The sequence below is a fragment of the Pocillopora verrucosa genome, chromosome 2 (assembly GCF_036669915.1).
Source record: "Pocillopora verrucosa isolate sample1 chromosome 2, ASM3666991v2, whole genome shotgun sequence".
NCBI lineage: Eukaryota > Metazoa > Cnidaria > Anthozoa > Scleractinia > Pocilloporidae > Pocillopora > Pocillopora verrucosa.
Genome location: NC_089313.1, coordinates 4009085 through 4021421, shown reverse-complemented (window position 1 = coordinate 4021421; position 12337 = coordinate 4009085). Strand labels below are relative to the sequence as shown.

The 12337-nt window shown below is 40.7% G+C and overlaps 1 protein-coding gene and 1 pseudogene across 1 annotated transcript in view; both read right to left on the bottom strand.

Moving 5' to 3' along the window:
- Positions 1–91: 91 nt before the first annotated feature.
- The window catches only part of LOC131792682 (uncharacterized), a 33756-nt gene continuing 21510 nt past the window's right edge, over positions 92–12337 (bottom strand). Inside the window, exons 8-13 of the mRNA XM_059110092.2 lie at positions 7574–7910; positions 5963–6437; positions 5354–5555; positions 4445–4612; positions 3869–3955; positions 92–2517 (exon numbers count right to left, since the gene is read on the bottom strand). Of these exons, the coding sequence (XP_058966075.2) occupies positions 2413–2517; positions 3869–3955; positions 4445–4612; positions 5354–5555; positions 5963–6437; positions 7574–7910 (1374 nt within the window). The 3' untranslated portion in view covers positions 92–2412. The remainder of the gene's footprint in view (positions 2518–3868; positions 3956–4444; positions 4613–5353; positions 5556–5962; positions 6438–7573; positions 7911–12337) is intronic.
- On the bottom strand, positions 11298–11975 carry LOC136278954 (uncharacterized; annotated as a pseudogene).

Below are 12337 nucleotides of genomic sequence, written 5' to 3'. Positions count from 1 at the left end.
GAATACGCGAGATGTTCTCAGACATGCCCATTATTTACTGTATAGTCGCTGTAGTCGTCGGAGTTGCGGTTTCGTTTGTTTTGGTAGTTGTTCTTTGAAAAACCACGGTCAAGGTATTTGTTCTCGTCGGATAAGTTGTCTGTCGTGTTGTATACTAGCTGCACTCGTCGTGGTAGAGTCCTGATAGTTATGGTTTTGTGTGATGAAGGGTTTCCTGAGTCTGTTTCCTACAATCTGTCGTCAGAAGTGAGTTGCCGTCACGGCTTACCAGGCAGACTAGAAAAAGAAGTTCACCTTTTTTCGACTTCTCTGGTAAACTGTATGTTTGAGGAACGCGCCCTATCGACTTGCCGACGAACGACACCGTTTTGGCTACGTAGCGTTGACGATACATTCACCGCCGTGCGACACGACGAAATCGACGCATTCCACCACAACCCTAGCGGAGGAAACACAGACGTACAGTTTACCAGAGATGAAATTCGCAAACGGAAATTCCATAAACACAGGACATTATGTTATACTATTTTTGTAGACTTGAGGTGTGCGTTCATAATTCTGCGGAGTTGGTTGGTTACCATCTTTCTGGACTTTTCTGTGACTTTCGGGAAGCTTTCGAGCACACTCACGAAGTGAGACCGAAAAAACCTCGCGACTTTTTTTGAGTTCTTTTAGTCACTTTAATCTTTACCATGCAAGTTTTGCTACAAGACTACTAATTGCAAGTTGACGAACATGCTTCATTTCTAGATTACTCCAACCACAAGCTGGTCTTAGCTATTCTTAGACTTTGGACTCGCGCGACAGCCTTCGCCGAAGAGGAAGGATTGCTCCTAGCACATCATCTTTTTGTCTTGTCAAGTCATCATCAAACGCAACAGGAGACATATGGGCCATGAATAAAGATCTTGACTGAAAAGGTCTTGACAACAAAGGCTAGTCAACAACTGCGGGCATAAAACTGGCCAAATCACTCGTTCCTTATGTATAAGTATTTGGAGTCTGAAACTCAATCTTCTTGTCTGAGAATAGAAAAAAACTAACAGGAACCAGGTTAACTAAAAGTAACAATACATTCCCATTGAACTGGTGATACCAGCCTGTCAGGATCTACTAGCCTCCTTTGGCTCATCTTCAACTATTTGCTTCTAGTTTTGATTTTTTTAACCCTTTAACTCCCAGAAGTGATTTACATGTAACTTTTACGTAATATACATACATTATCCAGCCTACATGTGCTTCTGTTCAGTAATAGATCACAGATGACATCAAATTGTGATAAGAACCTTAAACGGAACGTAAAAAATACGGCCGAGTGTCCTGATATTCTTACCATATTTTGAAGTCTTTTGTGATCTATTAGGGACCTTTAGCAGTTAGGACGCCAAGGAAGACGTCTATTTAAAAATGAATACAAATTTTTAGTTGGAATTTCGCTGACTGACTGCATGTGTTTACCATCTCTAACGGCGCCATACGTTAACCTCAGTATGAAGTATGAGGGCGGCGTTGAGTTCCAACTAGAAACTGAAATAATTTGCCGTTAGGGTTTCCTTTCTCGGACCACGCAAATTTTGATGATTTCACGTTGCTATTTTGCAGAGAACGGCGAAGAAATGTGCACAGTTTAAAAATGCACGTTCTGAGTGAGCTATTGTACTGCTCGTTAGATCTTTTGTTTCGTCACGTCCTCGCTGCCGTCGCCATCGTGGTTTGCTTAAGGTCCCTATTAGTATAGAATAAACCCACGGCACCATGGAATCTATCTGTTTTATTTGATAAAAAAGAAAGTGTTGCTAATAGTGACGTCATCTATGCGTCTGTCCACTAATAGATCATGAGAAATAACCAATCAAATGCGTGCGTAATTTAACTTAGTATGTAATCATCAGTCAAATCCTTCTAGAACCTGGTTTATTTCGAAATACCCATATGTAAACCTCCCGTCTTTCAAAGTGGTTTAGCCAATCTTAAGCTAATATCGTGGTAACACTCAAGCAAAGATAGATACTTTGGAATGGAGAAGATGGAGTTGAAACTGCATCTAGAGCATACTTTAAATTTTCTGATTTCAGAAATTAATCATCATTCTTAAAGTAACAATTGTGGTCATTACAAATTTGGGGACCTCTGTTGGTAATAGCCGCTTTTAAAACGTTGAAGTTGGCTTCTCAACTTTTTTTTGCCCCAAAAACTTTCGACTCTGTATATCATTAAATCTTCACTAGCTTTCCTACAGTATGTGCATTCGTCAACTTTGGCCTTAGAGAAAGACTACCATCTAGCATCAAGAAACGAAAACTGTACAGGCTACGGTAAAACATCGGTCTGTTCACATTTGAAACAAAACAAAGCAAACAAGGATTATCTTCAGCCTGAGCACACTGATGGTAGATCCTTTTCAGAGTCCCTTCAGGTAGTTGCTGCCCTGCATTCATTCCATTTGGCTTTGTAGTGCTTTTTCAGATATTCTACGACCAAAGTTTTTACTGCTTTAAGGCGTTCCTGATTCATTGACTAGAGTGAAACGAAAGAATAATTAATTAAATGGCATTAGTATTAGTACACGAGAGCTTGCCAATAAATTGCATAATCATCATCATTAAAATCTCCTCAAATGTGATTGGTGCATTAGCTGCTTTATTTTTCACTAATCATTCTGTAGAGTTGTAATTGGACAGTGTAATCGGACAGTTGGCTGTAATCAGAAACCTGCAATCAGAAACCTGTAATCGGACAGTTGAAGCAGCCAATCATACTTAGTCCTTTCAGTCAAATCCACCAATCACAGAATCATACTCGTGATTGACAAATCGGACTCTCGCTTCGCTGTCGTCCGATTTTGTTAATCACTCGTATGATTACAGGCCAAATTGGAGTCCACTCAGTTCTATTACTTTCATTAATCATGTTGATCATGGTGGTAACCAGCATTCATCTACCGAGGCTTCGTTAGGAATGTTTCGAACAAGGTTGCCTTGAGTTAAAACCCTCGTTTGCTTTAAAGGTCCTTACTTTCCTTCTGATCCTCAGTTTAATAAAGTGGAGACTAGAGAAAATTAACTTCTATTCGCTCGATTCAGATATTTCACCTTAGTATCTAATACTCGGCTGAATAGTGCTTTTCAAGAGCGCTGATTGGCTAGTTCGGAGGTAATTAACAAGTACCATTCAACTCGGAACAGCCAAATAAGCAAAATCGCACGTCAAGGGTTAGGTTAAAATTTTTCGGTATATTGGGAGATATAAAGTATTGTTTTGGTTTCTGTGTGGTATATACTAAAACAATTATTCACCCCAGCGTCGGTAGAAGTGCTGGATATTACCTCGCAGCTTTGCGGCTCGGTAAATGTCTACCGCGTTTACCCCCATTTCGTTGAAAACTTGTCAATTTCATTTATAATTTATCAAATATCCCCTTCTCATGCTTTACAAGTGTTTGACGCCAACCTTTTTGTCCCGCTAAAAATGTAATAATAAAACAAATGCTTGAAGGCTGATAAACACGGTAGGATCTTTTCGGCTTCAAAATATTGTCGTATAGTTGTCGTGGGACATCTAGATCTGTTCCTTAAATTACTCGATCTCTCGGAATAGCTATTGATCGTGAACAAATATCCATGCATATTTTTGCCCCAAATAGATTTTTTTGTTAATTTAGTGACAAATCCCACCCAAGTGAAGGGTTCATTTCGTGAACGTCGATTGGTTAGCTCTGAGTCAGTTAATTAGTTTAATCAGTCTCTGAACTTTTCATACTAGAGTTGTGTTATTCTTTTATTACAGCGAACTGTGGTTACTTAACGATATGTTACACCTTCAGAAATATTTCCAAATAAACAAATGTACAAAAAATTGTTAAGGGTACCTTCTTATCGAAAGTTTCTGAGTCCTCGCTGCCGTCACATCGTTCAAAATTGCATCCGGGAATACCTTCTCTTGAGACTTCGTTATTCTGTTTTTATTAAAAAGAATAGTAGATTCACGTCTATGGTTAACAAATAGATTCCATTTGACCTACGTCTTTTCAGCTTTGGATCTTAAATGACGTCAAATTGTAGTAAGACTGAATGCACGCTGACGCTTGAATTCGAATTAACCAACTATGGATATTATTCACCATCAAATGGGCATCCAAATCATCGCACAATCTCTTAATTTTTCTCGATTTTCTTACTTAATTTTTTTTTACAAAAACTAGACTGATTTCTTCACCAGGATAACATTTTAAATTGGAAATGAGTGTTAAAGATTTTGTTAACTACGCACTACTTATTACGTGCTCTAAATGGCTAGACAAACGATTTGAACAGGCTAATTGAACTAGTCAGCTCTCTGTACGCTCAAACGCTGCATGCCAAAATTAGATATCACAGGACATTCATTTGGATCATTAAAAGAGGACTAAAGTAGGGGTAGTGAAGTTTAAAATTAAATTTCGTACCTCTTTACATTTGAAACACAGTGATTCACGACAGCTGCACCAAAACCAAAAGAAAAGGCGCAGAACGACGTATGGAATATTGAATGGAACCGGAACAGAGTTGTCTTTGTCGATCCATTCCAGCCACATTTGGGTTCTTGAGAATTTCCACTCTACATCAGCGTTTTTCTGAGAAAAAGCGCATATGTTACGTTTAACTGAGCATTGAAAAAACAGAGAACAACTTGCATCATATACAGAGACTAGAGCTAAGTGGTTGGTGATTTCAATGTGAAGTTAGGGAAATTTCCCTAACTAAAGCTTGCAGGGGGCGTTATCGTCAGACATGTTTGTTAGCGTTGTTAATTTATAGCAGGGGAAAGAGGGGTTTCCTAATGTTGTTTAGTGGAACCGGTACCTTGCATTTAATCATCTCCTTTGCATGTGTCTCTGAAACGATTTCGGCGATCTTCTTTTTCTAATATTTAGTCTGCATTGCCTTGGTGATTTTTAAAAAATGTTTAATGGATAAATGGGTAAGTTTCTGACGAAAGTATGATGCTACGTTGATGGAGAGTACCCCAAGATAATTCGTTTTTTCATTATCTGAATTGATAATGTAAATTGGTCACCTAAAAAGTTTCTACAGGTGACTTTCCGAACGTCAGCTTTACGTCACAGTACCCTTTTTCTTTTCTCACTGACAAAGAGATGATAACGCTCGAGGCATCAGCTTTAGAAACTGGTTACGGTCAGCAATTTATATCATCAACTCAGTTGATAAAACCACATCGTCTTTTAAAAGAAGCTTTTACTGTGATTGTAGAGACACCTAAACTTTTGTGGTTTTCTTTTTGCGTCAACTTTTTAGTTTTTGTCTCTGGTTTGTTTGTAGAATAACCTAGCACAAAAATAACTCTTTAAAATTACCTTGATTTTGTGGAATGAGTCGTTCATCATAGCTATCAGCATGTTGAGGGCAACAAGGCTGGTGCATATGACATAGGCTCCCATAAATAGGCGACCAAAGAAGGTAATGAGAGTGAAGTCTTGATCCCGCACTTTAATGCTATCCTCCTGTTCACCTCCACCAAATAGCAACCAAAACAAGATAGTGAAAGTGTTGGCATGTCTGAAAAAAGGTGTGAGAACGAAATGTTATCTCATTTTTTTTTATGGAAACTAACGTTATAGCCATGGACTAGGCTTTGCTATCAATATGAGTTCATGACTAATCAAATTTTGCAACGGGCAAACAACTTTGAAATATATATAATAGGTGTCGTCAGTTCCAGTTTTATTTGAAAAGAGTCTGTGTCTGTTTATCATTCCTGGGCTCGCAAAGGAGAGTTAAGAGGTAGTAGGGGGAATAAGAATACCCAGTATTCTGGGAAATATTTTAAGTTTTTCAACCATGGCAACATGTTATTAAAATAAATTTTAAGCACGAAACGAAATGGTGTTCAGTAATAGTTTGAAACCGAACTGAGCTCGACAACCACCCATGAGAGAAATCTAAAGATATTCAGGAATACTCACAAAGCAAATGGATGAGAAACTTGGTAGTCAGTGTTTTTGGTGTCCTGCTTTTTGAGCTCTATCTGAGAGGCAACATAGTACGAGTAAATCTTGGCCACCCCAGTAGCAAACGCAAAGTAGAGAAGGAGAAAGATGGCAAGAAACTTAAGGACATCTCTCAGCATTTTGTAAAGTGACAGTTGTAAGGGACCCAGCGTTGAATTGACCTGGAAAAAGTGTGCCAAGTGAAAATAGGCCACGACGGAGGCACTGGCATAAATGGCATCTGCAACGATGTATAATTTTTTTTCAGGCTTCCACTCTTCGTTACCGCCCCACGCGGCCAACCATACAGTGTAGGCCACCACGAATGTGAGGATGATCACTATATCAACAACATTCCACCACTTTGAGAAGTAAATGAAAGCACCTTGCCTCCAGGCTTCCACAATTTCCTGTATAAGTAGGCCGAGGACGAAGTGCATTATAACCAAATCTGTGGGTAGGAGTAAGTAATCAAGTTATACGTAAAGCTTATGTACTCTCTTTGTTCACCTATGAACAAGGATTAATTGCAAACTCCGAAATGCTTGCACTTTGCAGCAGTCCTCTTCTGAATATGTTCCCTAGATCTTGTCAGGTATGAAAACAAAAGGCGGGCGTTGTAGCTCACCTGTTATGATAGCGCTTACGGATATTTCTGTGTAGTATAATTGCTCAGGTGTGTATAGAAATGCACTCACTCCAGTGGCTTTAGGATTGCGCAGTATCTCACCATAATCACCTCGCGCGAGGTGATTATAGCAGGGGCCCATAATATTCCAACGGCTACCTCACGTTTTGTAAATTTTACGATGGAAAATATAATTCTGAGGAGCACAAAAGATGCCACAAAGTTGGGCTTAACTCTTTTCAAAAGAAAGATATGGAGTTTTTCCTAATTGAACAAAATAAACCTGTTAAATTCTAATGGAAACTGGTTACTTATCTCTATACGAGGACTCTAAACAACTGTAATAGGATGGTTTCAACGGCAAAACGAATTTACAACAGAATTCTGAAGCATCTGAACTATTATACTAGACAATTAATCGCCTCAAGCTCATTGAATATAGTTGAAAATACCCTCTACAATCTTACTTTACCCTCAGCAATTAATTGTTAATTATAGCCCACTCATTTATTTCCGACTGATTTAATTGGTTTATTTTTTTTACGTGGTACAAAATCACCAGGCAGTTATCAAGTAAAAAAAAACCCGTTTGCATCAGTATTTGTGCTCCGATTATTTCCGTCGAAACCTCGAGCAACTCCTACGCATCTTTCGTGCTCTCCCAAACTTCCCGCGTGTTTCATATCTCGATGAACGCACGCTGACATATGAACCAATTGTTAAATATTGGGGCTCTGAAACAGTTGGACTCAAAAGCACTCAAGTTCCTCTGGATTTTATTGGTGGGAAGTGGCAAGATAAAATCACGACTTTGTGTCAAGAAATTTCCTCTTACAGTACTTATTTGGATTTTGCGTGACGACTAACTATCAAAATAAAATATATCTTACACAAGTTTCCGTTTCGCCCTTTAAAGAGGCCAAGATTTGAAATGGATTATTCAAATGAAATCAACTTACCAATCCACGTAAGGCCTGCTCCGCCAGGCCCATACTTGTACTCAAAAGATGAACCAAAGATTATAGCCAGAAATATTATGCATGACAAGGTGTGGTTAAGAAACTTCGAGTAAGGATGCTCATACAGAATTCTCAGCCAGTGGCAGTCAAATCCGCAGCACGGGAAATTCTTGCGAATTAACTTAAGAGGGATGTAAAAGGGGATCGTAAGGCTGACCAGTAAAAGTTGGAACAAGCACCAGCCTGCTTTAATCCCGATTCCCCTATTTCGCCAACCAGGATTTCCGTGGTAGATGACTTCGTCAAGAACAAATTGACAGTTTGGGCTTGCCACAAACTGAAAATCAAGTAGAACAAAAGTGAAACTGCAGTCAAAATTAAATTCCTTGCGAGTGACTTTTTACAAAAGAAGGCGTGAAATAATTCCAATGTTTGTCCATGCTCGACGATAGACAACGATTGGAAAGTGTTGGTGAAATGTTTGGTTTATCATGAGAAAATCCACTTCCCTGAATTGATGCCGAGATACAGTATCATCGACAGGTTTGAGAATCGCTTGGTTGCTCATTATCGAGGGCAAGACAGCTCTTGGAAAAAACATACCACTTTAGATTTGCATTGAAATCCAATTTTATATTCAGCCATTCTCTTATTCCGATCGAGGTTAATTTAATGTTTGCAAGCGAGGTTTCGTACAAGGATGATACCATCAAAATAAACCGAAAAAGGTTTAAATTTGCCTCTGCCTGACCACAGTAGTTTAATGCGTTTTTAGTGCTGCTGTCGCGTAAAATGACTGAAATTTTCTGACCGGCGCCACCCTTAAAAGTGTTCTGGGTGGTCATCTTAGAATGCATAGAGGCGGAGAGCCGGGAACGACTGAAAATATACAGATAAATGGAGTGTACCTCACGAAATTATAAGAAATGATCTGTTATTCAGAGACACTGTTGAAATTAAAAGACGTTAAGTCTTCGAAATGTCATTTTCCCTTCCCTGTCTTTTCCTCTATGTCAAATACGTCTAATGTTTACGATATATGAGATAGATCCTGCATACATAATGAGCTAAATAATAGATCAATTCCTTACTTTCGCAAATTAAAATCGAAAATTCCGGCTCAAAATTCTTCATGACAAGCGAAAATTTTGTTTTAAAGAGGTATTCCTTTTTATTTCGTAGGCAGGGCAGTGTTTATGCTTTAAACAAACACTGAAACTTTGGATGCAACTTGCATCCAAAGTTTCAGTGTCTATTTACTGTGTTGAACACACAGATATTTAATCAACATGCAAGACGATACCCGACTACAGAAAAACTCCTTTTTTCTTTTGGAGCGCGTGCGCATTCCAAACACTGTGATTGGCAGCTGTCAGAAACACTACATCTCTCCCCTTCTTGATTATAAACTTTTAGATACTTGTATATCTAAAAGATCGACTTAAACAACGTATCTCTAATAGCTAAAAACGAGAAACTGGAAGATGTTTAATTGTAACAAAATCCAATTGCATTAGTTGGGCTTGGAGAACTTGATGACTTGTCAATTTTGGAAACTTTGGTGACCAGGGTTCTACTGTTAAATCTTCGTCTGCCCGCTCTTGTGTTATCTTTTAAGTATGCCTAATATGACTTGGGGCAACTTTAAACATGGATGAGCTCCGCGTGACAGTTTGGTTCCCATCGCTTGTCGTAACCATAGATCCATTTTTCTTAAACCACGAGAGGTACTGGACTGAACGGGGGGCCTAGCTTGTTGCGTTTTGGTAGCTTGATTAGAACTGTGTCTCTCCTTGACTCCTAACTTTTGGTCTGCATATGTTTTCATCTTCATTTTCTGTTCTGCATCCCTATCGGTCATGTTCTTCTGTTTCTCAAGAACTGGTGGTGTCACTTCTGGTAGAGAAGTCTTAAGCTTCCTCTAGTTAATCCACGAGAGTTCTTTTTGATAGGTGCGCTATATAAATACTGGTTATTATTATGTTAAGTGCTTCACACGATGAGATGTCAGTGGTCAAGTGAGTTGTCGCTAATACTGTAGTAGAAACTTATGGAGTCCTTGCTTCCAGTTCTTGTGCCTAACGGTGGCGGTTCTCACGCATTTCTCTAGTGTCTTCATGAAACGCTCCACTTCGCCATTTGCCCTTGGCCAAAGAGGCGTGATTTTGTGGTGGTGAAAACCCAGATGTTCAGCAAAGTTCTTGAACTCCATGCCATTAAAGGGGGGTCCATTGTCACTCTTTAAGACGTCAGGAATTCCTTGTCTAACAAAAATTGCGTCAAGCTTCGGGATGGTGGATCTAGCAGAAGTGAATGTGACAATTTCAACTTCTCGGAAACGACTGTATTCGTCTATGACGACCATGAGGTACTCTCCAGAAGGGCGTGGTCCTAGAAAATCCATCGCGAGTGTTTTTTATGAGCGTTTGGTAGCGGTGTTATCCTTGGAGGTTCGAGTCGTTCTGCCTTGCTAGTAGTTGCTACTTGGCATGGTAAACAGTTGTTGACTTTCTCCTTAACCACCTTGTCTACACCGTGAAACCAAACTTTTTTCTCTGATGAGGCGTTTTGTTTTCGTGATTCCTTGGTGCCCAGAGCTAGGTCCACGGCTCTGTCTCTTAGTGCTTTCGGGACTACGATCCTGTTTCCCCTCAGTACAGTTCCATGGTAGACCAACAGTTCATCTTTCACATTTCTGTACTCCTGTACTTCGGGATGTGTCCACTGGTCAGTCTGGACGGCCTTCATAAGTGCTTGGAGCAAAATGTCCTTCTCCGACTCTAACTTGATTTCTTGCAGCGTCTTTTGGCATTGCCCGGTTGCATACCTAGTTCACATAATCTTCTGCAATGTTGCGCTCCTCTCTATCTATGTTACATGGATGGCGGCTCATAAAATCGGCTGGATTCCCAGCGTCTTTGCCAGGTCGGTAGATGAGTTGACAGTTGTAGGGCATGAGCCTCAGCTTCCATCTGTCGATACGCGCTAACGTTGGCTTGTGGTAATGATGAACTCTCATCCATACAAGTAAAGATGAAAATGTTCGATTACTCCCAGTATTTCCCTCTCGGTTTGAGAATATCTGCTCTCAACGTCACTGAGTACCTGGCTTGCGTAACTGATAACTTAACTATCCTGCACTAAAAATCCTCCGAGTCCGACCGGGCTCCCGTCGACTATCACTTCAGTCCTGAGTCTTGGTTTAAAGTATGACATCACGTGATTCTTGGTCATGCTATCTTTCAACTTGTCGAATGCTTGTTATTGTTCTTCGGCCCACTGCCATGCCATGTCTTTCTTGGTTAACAGCCGTAGAGGGGCAGTTATCGTGGCATAGTCTGGGATGTAACGGGACACGTATTGAGCCAACCCCAGTAGAGACTTCACCTCGCTGACACCTTCTGGTTTGCTCATGTCAATGATCACCTTGATCTTGGCTGAAAATCTGTCCGTAGAACTTGATCTCACTCCTCGACAAGGCGCATTTCTCCTTGTTCAGGCGCACGCCAAGTTGCTGGAGCCGCTGTAGTACGCCACGGAGGTTCTCATCATGTTTCTTCTAAGTTTTTCTTCTGAGGCCTGTGAGTATTTCCTCGGTTGTGTTCTGGAAGATCTCGGATGCTGCGTTAATTCCAAACACGAGGCGCTTGTATCTTCGGAGTCCGACGTGTGTGCCGGAAGTGGTAATATAGCGGCTCTCTGTTGCCAGCTCCGGTTGGTGGTATCAAGACGAAAGGTCTAACTTGCTGAAAACTGTTGCTCCGTTGAGGTCAGCAACCAGATCGTCTATGGTCGACATCAGGTGTTTTTCTCGTTTAACAGCCTTGTTGGCCTCTCGCATGTCTACACATATTCTCACTTGATCAGAGCTCTTGGGGACTATAATAATAAGGCTCACCCAGGGCGTTGGGCCTGTCACGGTCTCGATGATGTCTAGCTCTTCTGATCGCTTTAACTCCATCTCGACATCCTTTCTGACATGGAAGGGAATTCGACGGTGCGGTTGTTACTTGGGTATGACGTCAGGGTCTATGTGAAGCTTGATGACTTTTCCTTTTACTTTGCCGATTCCACCGAGCAGGCTTTCTAAATCTCCGTTGACGGGGGACCGGGGACTGGTCACGTCAGGTTTGACTTGGTTGATAATCTTGAGCCCGCCAAGTTTTGTAGCGGTGTTAATACCCAGGAGGTTTCCTGAAGCACCTCTGATGACATGCAGGGTTGTCCATGTGCTATTGGCGTTAGCGAATATTTCGGCCTCAATAGTTCCCAGATCAGGTAGAGGTGTGAATAATCCATAGGGGAAAATTCTGCGCTTGGTGACTTCTGGTACTTTCCGTTTGTATAACTCCCTAAAGGTGCCTTCGTCCATTAGATCGACCGATGCACCGGAATCGACCATCATTTCTATTTGTTTTCCATCGATCTTGACTTTGCAAGTTGGTTGCTTGTCACCACCTATCGTGTAAACGTATTCGTCATTTTCAGCCGTGTCTTCAAACGTGACGTGTTTTGCTGACTCAGGTGGATTTGGTGACTCAAATGGTTTTCTGCAAACACGGGTAAAATAGTTTAGTTTGCCACAGAATTTGCACTCCTTGTTTTTCGCAGGGCATGAGTCTTTGTGAGGGTATGGTCCACTACAGTTCCTACATTTACCATCGTCTTTTCGGGAGTTGCTGCGATTGTGTGACTCGTAGCGAGTGCGTGACTCTTGGCGATTTTGTTGATGGCGCTGTTTCCCTTTGAGATGTGTTGAAGTTC